The 15,746-nt window shown below is 41.1% G+C and overlaps 1 protein-coding gene across 3 annotated transcripts in view; it reads left to right on the forward strand.

Annotated features, from left to right (window-relative positions):
- top3b (DNA topoisomerase III beta) overlaps positions 1-15,746 on the forward strand; it is a 31,048-nt gene that overhangs the window by 2,718 nt on the left and 12,584 nt on the right. For 2 of the 3 annotated variants that reach the window (XM_006797581.3, XM_035910644.2), the window contains exons 2-11: positions 6,692-6,823; positions 7,185-7,291; positions 8,047-8,121; positions 8,370-8,560; positions 9,008-9,164; positions 9,251-9,364; positions 9,589-9,679; positions 10,860-11,014; positions 11,213-11,318; positions 15,438-15,584. In XM_006797581.3, coding sequence (XP_006797644.1) covers positions 6,692-6,823; positions 7,185-7,291; positions 8,047-8,121; positions 8,370-8,560; positions 9,008-9,164; positions 9,251-9,364; positions 9,589-9,679; positions 10,860-11,014; positions 11,213-11,318; positions 15,438-15,584 — 1,275 coding nt within the window. Of the gene's footprint in view, positions 1-4,894; positions 5,343-6,691; positions 6,824-7,184; positions 7,292-8,046; positions 8,122-8,369; positions 8,561-9,007; positions 9,165-9,250; positions 9,365-9,588; positions 9,680-10,859; positions 11,015-11,212; positions 11,319-15,437; positions 15,585-15,746 lie in introns of those variants that run through there. The other variant, XM_087848992.1, reaches the window with a different exon arrangement.

The raw sequence follows: 15,746 nt of genomic DNA on the forward strand, positions 1-15,746 counted from the left end.
TTCTCTCAGCCAAGCAGAATCAGCATAAGAGTTTGCGTTGCAGGTTCCAGCACTTACACGTAGCTCCAGGTCGCAATGCTGCGCTCGTTGATGCGGGTGGGCAGGTTGACCAGCTGGCTGTGGTAGTCCTGCAGGCTGTATGTGCAGAAAGATTCGTCCACACACTGGCTGCTCAGTGACAGGGCCACGCATTGATGAAGGGTCAGCAGACACAGCAGAAAGACACGCAGCTGCTGAACACACAGTCAGCGAGTTTATGTTTTGATGGATTGATGAGTTTCTTATCAGTGAACCCAGACACATCACCAAGGTTTCTATAGCTTCTAAAGGTGTAGTGGGATAGTTTTTGACTTTAGACTTCCTGTCCTACTTTGTAAGTTTTGGCTTCTTACGTTTATTAAAGATTTTAGCGGAAGCCATGCTCATATTTCTTAAGGAAAAATATTATACAGGTGTCAAATATTCTGTCACCTCTAGGTTAAAAAGCACGCAGCGCTACTTTTGCCTTGACATAATTTTGGAAGTTGGTTTGAAGTAGATAAGGTCACCCTGTTGAGTTCATCAGGTGTGACTGGGTCCTTTATCTAATTTGTCCACAGAAGGTAAATGGGTCCCACACTGAGCCTAATTCTGCCAGGAGTCACTTCCTGTTAAAAGATTTCCTCACCACCACTTCACTGTGCCTGTTCATGGTGGGTTGTTGTGGTTCTCTCTCTTACATTGTCTGGCTCTCAAAATTGATCACGTACAGCGATGTTACAGGGTTGCTCTTTTCTTTTTTACTGACTTACTTTACTTGAACAACACTCCCTACATTATCAGAGATCCAGCTTTTAATTACTATTATATTAGGAAATCTGGCATAACCTCTTCCTATTGTACAAATTCCTTGTTCTGACCTACTGGTAGATATTGCCAATCAGGTGAATAACATTCCTGTACTGGTCTTTAAAAAATGGACTCACAGAAATGTTGTAGTAGGTTCAGCATACAAATGTTTTTCTTTTTGTAATAGATTCATACACTTAACTTGTGCAGTCAGGATATGCAGATATTTGAACACCGCTATAGATGTCTAATAAAGTAAGTATGTAGAAAATAGGGGTGGGATTTTAAAAATTAATTTTCTAATTCAAATCGATTTTAGTTTGAATAATGCAATATCGATATTTAAATATAAATGTATTTTGCCAGAAACGCCAGAATCTCAGGTTAAACTTCACAAAACTATTTCAACAACCACCAAACGGCTAAAACAGCAATTGAGAGCAGGTAAACAGATGTAAACACAAAGCACGGCTCATTCATGTCCGCGGACATGCAGTGGGGTGCTGAAAGCTGACATCTCACACATTCATAAGCTGCCGGTTTGAACCAGCAGCAAAAGAAGAGCAAAAGTACTCTTCATGTTTGGAAAACATTTTCACTGCTCTCTCACAGTGTGCTCAGAGACCAGTTTACCATCAATAATCTCTGTTTTCTGCAGTATGTGCTTGCTTTTTACGCACCAGTATACTGTTGATTGCACGCTGTCACCCGCCGTTTTTTTTTTTTTTCTTCCCCAAACCGACCTCCGATAAGAGAGCCTAATTTCTGCGGTTCAATACCAAAGAAATTTAAGCTTTTACAAAATATGCTTAGATTGCAAAACACTTGGATATTTCTCTTATAAAACCTCTGTAACTTTGCTCTGATTTTCACTTCAGCAGCATTGGGTAATGTTCATATACTGACTTGTGGTTTTCTTCAGTTTTTTAACTACTGCAGAATATTTTTAAGGGTTATCTGCTATAAAAGCCAGGCCAGGAAAATCTACTTTATTTTTTTCCGTGTTTCATCCTCAGTCACTTTGATAAAAAGGCATCTGCTGTGATGCTTGCACCTCTAAAGTCTTACAAGTGTCAGCTTTGTTTTTATACATATATAAAAATATGGATATGTACTGATAAGTAATAAGAATTATAATATTTCTGACTGTCTGAGTCAAAATCAAATCAGTTATAGAAATCTGTGACGATACCCAGCTCTAATAGAAAATGAATGTTGTTTAATTTTACTAACCTGCAGATTGAATTAAATAGAGTTGAAAGATGTGAAAACACCCATAAATCTACAAGTGTGTTCCTTAAAGCCCATCTGAGTTTAACGTTGCTGTATGTCAGTCGGCATTACTAAAAACCAAAAAGGCAGCATACTTACCTGGAGCTGTTCCATGGCTTGACTGTTTGGCTGGAGTTAGGTGCAGTGGAGCTTCTTTTCCTTTCTTTGGTGGTCACTCTGTTCTTTGGCTTGGAGTCGATCTGTGAACTGTTTCTGGACCTACCTCTATATATGTGCCCTGTTCTTGGCTGGATTTCTGCTTGCGTATGTGTGTATTGTTGATTGGGTTGTTCACCTCAAAGAGGCTGGGGTAGCTGTGTCTGTGTAGGGGGTGGGGAATATATTAGTTACTGTCATAATAGTTTGCGTACTGTCATTATAATTCAGCCTTGAGAGAGTCATTTTATTCATAAGGACATCAGCCTGTACTAGAAATTTCAGGTTAGCAGGGAGAGGACGCTTGCTCATGACCACTTTGGCCTCGTGCTAATGGCTGCCTTCTATGACTCATCAGCAATTAGACTACAGTATGAGAGAACAAAAAAGTGAAGTAACTTTTCTGTAAAGTTTTTGACCGTGATTCAGAAGTTCATTTTTAAATCGATTTTTAAATGTAAAATGCTCAGTAGAAAAAAAATGCAGAACAAATCATTTATTAATTCAGTTCAGTTTTATTTATACAGCACCCAGTCACAACGACAGTCAGCTCAAGGCACTTTATGTTGTAAGGTAGACCTTACACCATAAAGACCCCAAACTAATACATCAAGACAAGTAACTGTTTTGCTGAAGATAAATATTGGCATATATATATATATATGTATATGTGTGTATATATGTATATATATATATGTATATGTGTGTATATGTGTATATATATATATGTGTATATATATGTGTGTATATGTGTATATATATATGTGTATATATATGTGTGTATATGTATATATATATATGTGTGTATATGTATATATGTATATATGTATATGTATATATATATAGATAGATAGATAGATAGATTCTTCGATACCCAACATCCACAATGACGGCAAAACAACTAGTAGCTCAGTGTTCCAACATTCGAAAGAAGGGACTGCTCTCACAGCTAGAGATTGACGAGGTACAACATAAATGCTACAGCAAGGGGGAGCCAGGACGCCAGGTTGGGGGGGAGACATCATCACCCCCACCCGAGATTGGGTACCAAGCCCCAAGTGCGATTGGAGAAGGATCGTTGAGTGTGAGAGGAACTGACCTGAAAGATAGGATCATGGCCAAGCTTGAAACCTGGACCCCCCGTAGCCAGTTACCAAGATTACATGATGTACCCTCAGAAGGTCTGCTAGATGATGTTAATGCAGCACTACGGACGATACCTACAGCCACGATTACCGACACTAACAAGCTGATCTACAATACGGCAGCAGTGATCAGTGAGATGCTTGGCTACAAGTTGAACAGCCACAAGGGGCAGTACCCTCCATGGAGAAGGAGGCTAGAGGCTAAGATCAAGGTAGCATGGAGGTAGGTTAGTAACTATTGGAGTTGCAGAAAGGCGCGATGAGGAAGGTGCCTAAGAAGTACAGGAAGCTGTCTATACCTGAGGTCTTGGAAACTGCCAAGCAAAGACTCACAGCCTTGGCCAGCCGCTTGAGGAGGTACACCAGAGAGATAGAAGGCAAGAGAATAAACCAGCTGTTCTCCACGGAACCAGCCAAGGTGTACTCTCAGTGGCAGGGGAACAATAATAAGAGAACAGCACCACCAAGGCTGGAGGCAGAACAATACTGGAAGAGCATATGGGAGAAGGACGCAACCCATAACGGCAATGCTCAGTGGTTAGTGGATCTGAGGGCAGACCACAGCGACCTCCCCGAACAGGGTCCAGTAACCATCACAGTGGCAGATATCCAAGAAAGGGTCTCCAGTATGAAGAGTTGGACAGCACCAGGCCCCGACATGGTTCACGCCTACTGGCTGAAGAAGCTGACTGCACTCCACGAGCGCCTGGCAGCACAAATGAACCAGCTGCTAGTTGACGGGAGACACCCGGAATGGCTAACTGAAGGCCGGACAGTCCTGATCCTCAAGGACCCCCAGAAGGGACCGGTCCCCTCCAACTACCGACCAATAACCTGCCTCAGCACCACATGGAAGCTCCTGTCAGGCATCATAGCAGCTAAGATGAACAGGCACATGGGTCAATACATGAGCGGGGCACAGAAAGGGATGGGCAAGAATACCAGAGGTGCAAAACACCAGCTACTGGCAGACCAAGCAGTCAGCCGAGACTGCAGGACCAGACTGACCAACCTGTGCAAACTACCAGAATGCAACATTGCAGACATAGAGGACAGTTACAAGTACCTGGGGATCCCGCAGGCGAATGGGAACCATGAAGAGGCCGCTAGGAAAGCTGCAACCACCAAGTACCTGCAAAGGGTCAGGCAAGTCCTGAGGAGTCAGCTGAACGGTAAGAACAAGATCCGGGCTATCAACACCTACGCCCTGACCGTGATCAGGTACCCTGTTTTGGTAATAGGCTGGCCAAAGGAGGAGTTCCACTCCAAGCCACTGACATCAAGACAAGAAAGCTCCTTACCATGCATGGAGGGTTTCACCCCAAGTCCAGCACCCTGAGGCTGTGCGCTAAGCGGAAGGAAGGGGGCCGGGGACTGGTGAGTGTCAGCACCACAGTCCAGGATGAGACAAGGAACATCTAGAAATACATCAGTAAGATGGCCCCAACTGACCGTGTGTTCAGTGAATAGAGATATTCACTGAACATCCAGTCGGTTGGGGCCATCTTAGGCAGCAGAAACCCAAGAATGAGGAGGAAGAGGAGGCAACACCATGGAAGGCCAAGCCCCTGCACGGTATGTACCACTGGCAGATAGCGGAGGTGGCTGATATCCAGAAATCCTACCAGTGGCTGGACAAAGCCGGACTGAAAGACAGCACGGAGGCACTAATCATGGCAGCACAGGAACAAGTTCTGAGCACAAGATCCATAGAAGCTGGGGTCTATCACACCAGGCAAGACCCCAGGTGCAGGCTATGTAAAGATGCCCCTGAGACAATCCAGCACATAACAGCACGGTGCAAGATGCTAGCAGGCAGGGCATACATGGAATGCCATAACCAAGTGGCTGGCACAGTATACAGAAACATCTGTGTCGAGTATAACCTGGAAGTCCCGAGGTCAAAATGGAAGACGCCCCCTAGGGTGGTGGTGAAAAAAGGTATTTTGTGTTTATATCATGTAAAAATTGTAAAATAAAAAATGTGATAACATCAAATGAAATAAACAAAAGTCTAGATAGTGACTTTAAAAACCAGTGACTAAGAACAGTTACACGTATCAGACCTTCTCAAAAATATTTGCGTTGCTCTTTATGTGCTGGGAATTTTAAACAACAACAAACGACAAAAAGTGGTAAAATGAAAACAGTGCCAATTTCAGATGGTGCCTGCAAAACCCCTGAACAAAAATGGTCATATCAGAGGTATTAGAGCATATCAAAACAATTTAAATCATGATTGTTCTTTATGTTTTAGATTTTGGTGTGGAGTTTAAAACACTCTTCATAATATCTTCTAATATGGTAGGTAAATCAGTCAGGCTCTACATCCCAGATAGAACTACAAGACAGCATCAGTACATGTTGAAAATATACCGGGACGAAGTGAATAACATACATGTGTGAGTAAAACCTTAAAAAACTAGAGCATAGAAGAAAGAAAATCAATAGTAAAAGTCAAGAGCCAGATAAAATGAGGAGAAAGCAGAACAGAGAAGCAGTTGACAGTGTCGCAGAAGATCCTCATCTCACGACTTCAGCTAGACTGGCAGTGCAGACACATCTCACTCCAAGCTGTCATCTGGTTGGAGAAAGAGCACTGCAGATGTGATGTTGGCTTTTCAAGTGTTGATGAAGAAGTATAGAGTAGATCTGAAGGAACTTCACTTTGTGGATGAAGATGCTGACAGACTAACTATGGTACTGCATGAGGATGTCAAGAGGGTGGTAAGGGTGGTGCAAGATATGTATGAGGGCAAATTGGTGATTACATCAGAGAAGTGCTCTGAGCCACTTCTTGTTTGCAGTGATGATGGACAGACTGACAGATGAGCTCAGACAGAAGTGTCTGTGGACTGTGATGTTTGCAAACACGTTGTGATCTGTAGTGAGAGTGGGGAGCAGGTGGACAAGATCTTGGAGAGTTTGGAGGTATGGTCTTGAAATTCCTATACAGTCTGGAGAGAAGACCATACCTCCAAACTCTCCAAGCCCATAGAAGAAAACAGAATGCAGGGTCGTGGAGGACACGCAGAGAGTTGGTGTGACAGATGAGGATGCTAGAGATAGGATGAGATGGGATCTCCATAAAAGGAGCAGCAAAATGAAGGTGTAGGTGTTGACCTGTCAATTAAAATTCATCTGCTGTTTGAGCTGTTAAATTTGTATTAAGGCTTCTGGTTTTTTAACATGAACATTTGAAATGTTTTGAATGACCTTATCTGTTTGTAATTATAATAAGATAACCGTGTAGCCTTTTTCATGCCTAATTTGCTCTCCTTTTTCTTTAGGAAACTGTACAAGTCGCAAGGGGCTCAATGGCGCATGCTCAGTGCACGAATACACCGGCATTTTCCAGGGCCAAACTGTACACTTTAAGATGACTTCTGTTTGTGGGCATGTGATGAGTCTCGATTTTATTGGTGGGTATCCTCCATGTTAGGTCTTGCTCAGCCTTGATCTAAATTTTCACAGTTTTTTTTCTCCTCCTAATTTTACATGGGAGGAGTAATTAAAACAGATTATTAGGGACAGTGTTATAAAATAATACAGTTCAAAACGCCACAACTTATTGGTGTCAGATGATGAAGGGGTTATTTTCTGTGAAGCACCATTGTATAAAAAAACAAAGTGTCAATCAGTGTATTGTAGTACACTTCAAAAAACGTTCTGCTCCTTTATATAACTGCAGTGATCAAGTGATATGAACTGTGTGGCTGATATCGGTCCACAGCAATAGTGTAGTGAATGTGAAGGATGTTGCACTTTTTCTTTATTTTCCAGGGAAATATAACAACTGGGACAAAGTAGACCCTGCAGAACTCTTTAGTAAAGCTCCTACTGAAAAGAAAGAGGCCAACCCTAAACTCAATATGGTCAAGTTTCTTCAGGTAGGTTGACCCATTAATTGACTTTACAATACATTGGTACTAGTTGTTATGTGATTTCTTATTTTAATCAGATTAGAGTCTGGACTTTGATTAGTCACTCCAAAACCTATTTGGCTTTTTTTTTAGCTGTTCAGATGTAGACTTACTGGTGTATTATTATGTTATCGATCTTGATGTAGTGTCTTTCCCTAATGTAAAGTGCCTTGAATGGTTTTGGATCATTGTCCTGCGGAATAACCCAACTGAGCAATACTTTAAAGTTTTGGAGTTGGAGTTCAGTTGTAGGTTTTTTTCTATGTGTGGATAATAGCTCTCACCGTGGTTCACTTGAGTCCCAGAGCCTGAGAAATGACTTTGTTTCTGGGTGCCACAATAAAAAAAAAAGACATTATGTGTTGCTTTTTGAGATCTTTTAGCCTACTTGGTTCTATTTAAAAGATCTCTTGATTCACTAGATCTGGCAGTAATCAGGCTATCTGGCTAATCAAATTAAGCTCAGCTTTCCAAAATGTAGTTAATCACATTTAATTCACTATCAACAAACGGGCCAGGTATATTTGATAGATTTTGTTCCCTTAATAAATGAAATTTTAAAACTGCACTTTGTATTTATTTCAGGTTTTCTCTTTCTAATATAATTCTTTTGAAGATTTGAAACGTGTGACAGTTGCGCAGCATACTAACAAATTTGGGAGGATGCAAATATGTTTTCACTGCACTGCATTGTTAACCCTAAGTTTGTGGTATCATGTCAGGTTGAAGCCAGAGGCAGTGACTGTGTGGTTTTGTGGTTGGACTGTGACAAAGAAGGAGAGAACATATGTTTCGAGGTAATGCTGGTCGCCACATCTGCTTCTTATTAGTACTCACTATTAACATAAGGCTTTCAAACTTTTTGATAAAACTTATAGTTGCAGCTGTATCAGATGGCCTACAGCCATCCATTAGTGACCCTGGTACATGCTCAAGCTGCTGTCATTTAATTTTGTGTGCTCTTTCTAGTTTTGTCCTGTTCGTGTTCTTGATCTTTTTGTGCTGTTTGTTTCTGTGTTCTGCCTCACCTGTAATTCTCTTCAAGGTGCTGGATGCCATTCAGCCAGTGATGAATAAGGGAAGTGCCAGGAGTGTTTACCGTGCCAAATTCAGCTCCATTACTGACACTGACATCTGGAATGCTATGAACCGCCTTGGAGAGCCCAATCGCAATGAAGCTCTGTCAGTAGATGCACGGCAAGAGCTAGATCTGCGTATTGGCTGTGCCTTCACCCGGTACACTGCTCTCTTCACCCACACACAGCTGTCTACTGATGTAGAAGGTTTCAAAATTACAATTCAAATAAATACCTTGGTGATACTGGAGCCTCGTTGTCTCATCTCTCTATATACTGTACTGTATGTAGCAGAGATGACAATAAAGTTTACTTTGACTTTGACTTTGATTTCTCACGTAAGCTCAGAATTGTGTGATTAATCAAGCAGAAGAGGAAGGTTAGTTAAATACCACACTTTCAAACTGCACTAATTAAAAAAAAAAAAAAAAAAGGGTCCCAAACTTAAAATGCCACAGAGCACTGTTTTTGTGATTTCACCTGCATCCAAAGCTTAGTTCATCTGGTCAGAAGTTTATGAAATTCCAGAATCTTTGAAAACATGGTTGATTACAGCTGATCAAAGATATTTATACTGTTCATTTAAGTTGACTAAACTAATTTTCAGGTTCCAAACAAAGTATTTTCAAGGGAAATATGGCAATCTAGACTCTTCGTTAATCTCCTTTGGTCCGTGCCAGACCCCAACACTTGGCTTCTGTGTGGAACGCCATGACAAGATCCAGTCCTTTAAACCAGAGACTTACTGGGTCATCCAGGCAAAGGTAAACCATGACCTCAGTTTCCTGCCACACTGTCAAAGATTCCTTTCTTCTGTGCGGTATTGACAGAAGTGATGTGCTTTGTTCAGGTTTTTAAAGGAAAGGAGAGTCCACTGACACTGGACTGGAACAGAGTTAGGGTCTTTGACAGAGAGGTGGGTCAAATGTTTGTCAACCTGGCGAAGACATCCAGGGAGGCGCAGGTGAGTGCAAAAACCAGACTTTGTGGTGTGTAGATAATATTTTTTTATTGTACATGTGCTGTCTGACATTATGAAGGTCATGATTATTATTCTGTTTCCTGTTTCACCAAATATTAAATTAACTACAAAGACAAACGTCTGCTTTATAAAACATTTTCCAGTCAATCTGAATTATAATAAATTTAGGTCAGCTTGCTTAAGCAGGTGTCTGCTCTCTCTCACAGGTGGAGTTGGTGAGTAAGAAGGAGAAGACCAAGCAGAGGCCTCAAGCCTTAAACACAGTGGAGATGTTGAGAGTGGCTAGTTCTGCCTTAGGTATTTACATATGTATATTTACATTTACGGCTATTTATATTTACTTTTTCATGAGCTGTCATTTCTCCTGAGCATATAAATACACTGAGGGGATGGGTTGTGGTTTTTCATGAGTCATGGATAGGAAAAACAATAGTTTTTTTCTTGTTTTGGTTTGTTTAATCTTTATGAAGTTTGAACTAAGAATGTTAAGCTTGATTAGATGAAACTGACTCAAATATAATTGAACACGTTTGGTTCCCTGGTGATTCTAAATTGATGCATGTGTTGATGCAGGATGTGTTTTATGGATATGTGGTGTAGTGTAAAGTATTTTGAGTGATCGGTATAGGTTATAGGTATAGGATATCCTAGGTGCATCTACTAGGAGGCTGAGGGGTATCCACTACTTTTAGCTACTGTGTTACGCACCGTGAGTTACACTTTAATCAAATGTGCTTTATAAATAAAACTGTTATTGCCAATCGCCGCTTTACACAGCGTCCCAACTTCTTCGGAATTCGGGTTGTGCTCACTGCTATAACACTGACAGTTGTTCTGATCTTTGATTATTATGTTTGCAAAAATAAAATGATACTGTCCTTATATTTGATCCTTGTACTTTTAATATTGTTTCAATGAAAGGTAAGGGTCATGTACTGGAAAACCCACCTTACACTTTATCCTTTACGATCGAGAGGAACAGTCACTTACTGGAGAGTATCTTCTGTTCTATTCTTACCTTATATCTAAACTTATCATAAAACGTCTTTTGAATGGAATTTGTATTCACAGGAATGGACTCAGGTTTCTATTGTTTTAATGTTTAATGAGTTTGACCATCACACCCATTACTTATGTGACATAAGATATCTCAACGCATTTCTCTGTTAGATGATGCATTTCTTTGTACTTATTATATGTGGCATGAAAGACTGCTGGATGTGCCCTTGTGGCAGCACAGGTGAATGAGTCTGTTAGAGAAGATGCTCCACTGCCTGTCCAGTAAATGGTGCAGATGGTGATCTGGGTTATACATAGATGGATAAGAGTTTGTTTAGTGACAGCCTCTATGCCATAGTTTCAAGTGTGTCCAGTTTGCAGCCAATCACATCCAGCCTTCCTCATCGGTGTACTCTGTCTGCTGGAAGAAAAAATGTGAAAGAATTAAAGAGAAAAAGGATGTGATATTATGTTTCAGGCATGGGTCCCCAGCATACTATGCAGATTGCTGAGCGCCTATATACACAGGGCTACATCAGCTACCCACGTACCGAGACGACCCACTACCCAGCGAACTTCGACCTGAAGGGAACACTGAAGCAGCAGACCAACAACCCCTTCTGGGCAGAAGAGGTGAGTACATTCATTCAAGGCTGCTTATATGTGTATACATAAAGTGATTCATTCAGTTCAGTTCAATTCAATTCTATTCACACAACCCCAAATTGCAACAACAGTCACATCAAGGCAATCCTACAGTAGTACAAAGAAAGAGCCACTTAGAAATTAATGTGATTGAAAATGATAAAAGGTTTTTTAATTTTTCATCAGGTAAAAGCTCTGCTTTCAACTGGAATAAACCAGCCCAGGAAGGGCACTGATGCTGGAGATCATCCACCTATTACTCCCATGTGTGCTGCCACGGAAGCAGAACTAGGTGAGCAATACAGGCAAATAACTGAACAATATCACCTCTTTTTATGATAATTCAATTCAATTCAATTCAATTCAATTTTATTTATATAGCGCCAAATCACAACAAAAGTCTCCTCAAGGCGCTTCATAGATACAGAGAAAAACCCAACAATCATATGACCCCCTATGAGCAAGCACTTTGGCGACAGTGGGAAGGAAAAACTCCCTTTTAACAGGAAGAAACCTCCGGCAGAACCAGGCTCAGGGAGGGGCGGGGCCATCTGCTGCGACCGGTTGGGGTGAGAGAAGGAAGACAGGATAAAAGACATGCTGTGGAAGAGAGACAGAGATTAATAACAGATATGATTCAATACAGAGAGGTCTGTTAACACATAGTGAGTGAGAAAGGTGACTGGAAAGGAAAAACTCAATGCATCATGGGAATCCCCCGGCAGCCTACATCTATTGCAGCATAACTAAGGGAGGATTCAGGGTCACCTGGTCCAGCCCTAACTATATGCTTTAGCAAAAAGGAAAGTTTTAAGCCTAATCTTAAAAGTAGAGATAGTGTCTGTCTCCCGAATCCAAACTGGAAGCTGGTTCCACAGAAGAGGGGCCTGAAAACTGAAGGCTCTCCCTCCCATTCTACTTTTAAATACTCTAGGAACAACAAGTAGGCCTGCAGAGTGGGAGCGAAGTGCTCTAATAGGGTAATATGGTACTACAAGGTCATTAAGATAAGATGGGGCCTGATTATTTAAGACCTTGTATGTGAGGAGCAGGATTTTGAATTCAATTCTGGATTTAACAGGAAGCCAATGAAGGGAAGCCAAAACAGGAGAAATATGCTCTCTCTTTCTAGTCCCTGTCAGTACTCTTGCTGCAGCATTTTGGATTAACTGAAGGTTTTTCAGTGAGTTTTTTGGACATCCTGATAATAATGAATTGCAGTAGTCCAGCCTGGAAGTAATAAATGCATGAACTAGTTTTTCAGCGTCACTCTGAGACAGGATATTTCTAATTTTAGAGATGTTGTGCAAATGGAAGAACGCAGTCTTACATATTTGTTTAATATGTGCGTTGAAGGACATATCCTGGTCAAAAATGACTCCAAGGTTCCTCACAGTGTTACTGGAGGCCAAGGTAATGCCATCCAGAGTAAGAATCTGGTTAGATACCATATTTCTAAGCTTTTCAGCGCCGAGTACAATGACCTCAGTTTTATCTGAGTTAAGAAGCAGAAAGTTAGTGGCCATCCAAGTCTTTATGTCTTTAAGACATTCCTGCAGTTTAACTAATTGGTGTGTGTTATCTGGCTTCATGGACAGATAGAGCTGGGTGTCATCTGCATAGCAGTGAAAATGTATGCTATGTCTTCTAATGATGCTGCCTAGGGGAAGCATGTATAATGTAAACAGAATTGGTCCTAGCACTGAACCCTGTGGAACTCCATAATTAACCTCAGTGTGTGAAGAGGACTCTCCATTTACATGCACAAATTGGAGTCTATTAGATAGATATGATACAAACCACTGCAGTGCAATACCTGTAATACCTACAGCATGTTCTAATCGCTCTAATAGGATATTATGGTCAACAGTATCGAATGCTGCACTAAGGTCAAGAAGGACAAGCACAGAGATGAGTCCACTGTCAGAGGCCATAAGAAGATCATTTGTAACCTTCACTAAAGCTGTTTCTGTGCTGTGATGAACTCTGAAACCTGACTGAAACTCTTCAAATAAACCATTCCTCTGCAGATGATCTGTTAGCTGTTTGACAACTACTCTTTCAAGGATTTTTGATATGAAAGGATATATTTATATAGGGCATGCCTTCGAGGAGCAATGAGCAATATTGTAGACATATTTTCTGTTAGTCAATCTAGGAAATGTTAGGTTAATAAAGAATTTGAATATTCAAAGCCCTATAACATGTTAGGATGTCTGATGGTTATTATAGTTAAAATATTATTATAGTTAAAATAAAAAATATCCTTTGTTGTGGAATTTGTGAATTTGGTTTAAAAAAGCAATTTGTCACAAATTGATGATGGTTTGGGCATTTTTATTGAGGCGAGTCAACAGATTTCAAAAGCAACCTGTGCACAAAGCTTGTAATCATTTAGAAGCATTAGGTGCTCTAAAATCTCACAAATGATAGTAGACGAAACTACTACAGCCACACAGTTGGCTGTAGCTCAGTTGATAGAGCAGATCACTTGCTAATCTTAAGTTTGGTGGTTTGACCCAGTCTGCATGCCCCAAGTTGCTCTCTGATGCATCCGACAGAGTATGAATGTGATCATGTTTTGATAGAAAGCACTTAAAGAGTAGAAGAAAGTGCTTGTTTGAGTGGGTGAAAATGGCATGTTGTATAAAAATGGCTTTGAATGCTCTGGGGGAGTGCTATATGTAAGAATCAGTCCATTTAACTTGAACTCTTAAATTCTCTCTAGCACAGGGGTGGGCAATTAATTTTCCCACAGGGCCACTGCATGACTAACTGGTAGATGGCAGCACCAATAAGCTGAACTCAGTTCTTTTTTCAAGCTGTTACTATTAAGATTAGATGTTACAAATATTCAACAAAAATGAGCAACAGGCATAGTAAAATCAATAACTGTGTGAAAAAATGTCCTGAAAGTGGGTCAGCTATCCTTTAAAAAATTAATTAATTAAACAGGAATTTTTATTTTTAATATATACATACACACTATTCCCTGCCTGCTAGCATATTAGACCCTGCTATTATGTGATTGTCTCAGAGGCATCTTTGCACAGCCTGCACCTGGCATCTTGCTTGCTGTGGTAAACCCCAGCCTCTATCGAGTTCGTGCTTCACTTTTAAGTTGTGCTGTACTGTGTACTGTGCTGCCACCATTAGTGCCTCTGTGTTTCAGTTTAGCTTTCTCCAGGTGTTAGTAGGATTTTTCAATATCAGCCACTTCTTCTGTCTGCCAGTGGTACATACCATGCAGGGGCCTGTCCGTCGATAATGGTTTCGCTTCTTGCTCCTCTTCGTTCATTAGTCACCTCCTCTCCATGAATGCCTCCATCGATGCCAGGTGTGAATGACACATTGTCTTATTGACAATGGTCACAGCTGATCATGTGCTTGGTGAATACCACAGACAGCAGAAACCCAAGAATGAAGGGGAGCAATAAGAGAAACCATTATTGAAGGACAGGCCCCAGCATGGCATGTCCCACTGGCAGACAGAAGAAGCCAGTCTTGTTAATAATCTGGCTGAGGGGGTTCAAGGGTATGCAGAACAACAGTGGGGACAAGGCACCTCCTTGGTACATCCCGGTGGTGACTTGGTGGTGACTTGTGCTATTGATTTGAAGTTGTCCCTGTTGAATCGCTGATGAATCTTAGGGTCCTGTTGATCTTGTATATTTCTAGGCATTCCAAGATCCATGTGGAAGGCACTGAGTCATAGGCTTTCTTGTAGTCAATCCAGGTAGTCCACAGGTTGATCAGTCTGGTCTTACAGTCTCAGGCAACTGCTTTCTACCAGGAGCTGGTGTTTTGCCCCTCTGGTGTTTCCTTTCTGTGTCCTGCTGTACTGAGCCATTTGCCTTTTCATCTTAGCCACCATGATGCTTGACAGGAGCTTCCATGTGGTACTGAAGCAGGTTATTATATTAAAGGACTCGTCCCATCCTAGTAACAAACTGTTTCAACTTCTGCAATCAGGCAGAAGGTTCCGCACCATGGGGGCAAAAACCACAAGACTCTAGTAGCTTCTGTCCTCTGGTCCTAAATCAGAATGTGCCCCCACTCCCCTCACAGTATCCATAAGTGACTGAAACAGGACCTTATATTGTATTCTTGTCACAGAACTTTCATGGTCGTATTTCATATGGTATCTGATTCATTTTTATGTTACATGCTGCTACACTGATCATGCTGCTTCACTACTGTGTATACTACTCTGGTCACTTGTTTTAATTGCACTGCTCTGTCAATACATTACTGTGCTAATATGGCACAAGACACACTGTTCTAAAAATTACTTGAAATGGAATAACCCAACATCTAACAGTGTGAAGTTATTACAGTGACTTACCCGTAGAATATTAGAATAGTACATCAATAACTATGTATACCCAAATGTGTTCTTTTCTTCCCACAGGAAGTGATGGCTGGCGGCTATATGAGTACATTACCCGGCATTTTATTGCCACTGTAAGTCAAGACTGCAAGTACCTGCAAACCACTATAGAGTTCAGCATTGGCACAGAGGCTTTCTCATGTAGTGGAAGAACCCTTATATCACCAGGTAAACATAGATGATTGTTTTGCAGAATTTTGCAGTACTTACCTGCAGTAAACCATTGCATTGTATTAACATCATTGTTTGCTTAGTGTATGGAGTGAATTGCTTGTGACTATGTAGCTGTCAAAGGTGCCTTATGACATCATAAACTTTGCTTATAGCCAG

Source organism: Neolamprologus brichardi, chromosome 12, assembly GCF_056152115.1.
Source record: "Neolamprologus brichardi isolate AB-2024 chromosome 12, ASM5615211v1, whole genome shotgun sequence".
Taxonomy (NCBI): Eukaryota; Metazoa; Chordata; class Actinopteri; order Cichliformes; family Cichlidae; genus Neolamprologus; species Neolamprologus brichardi.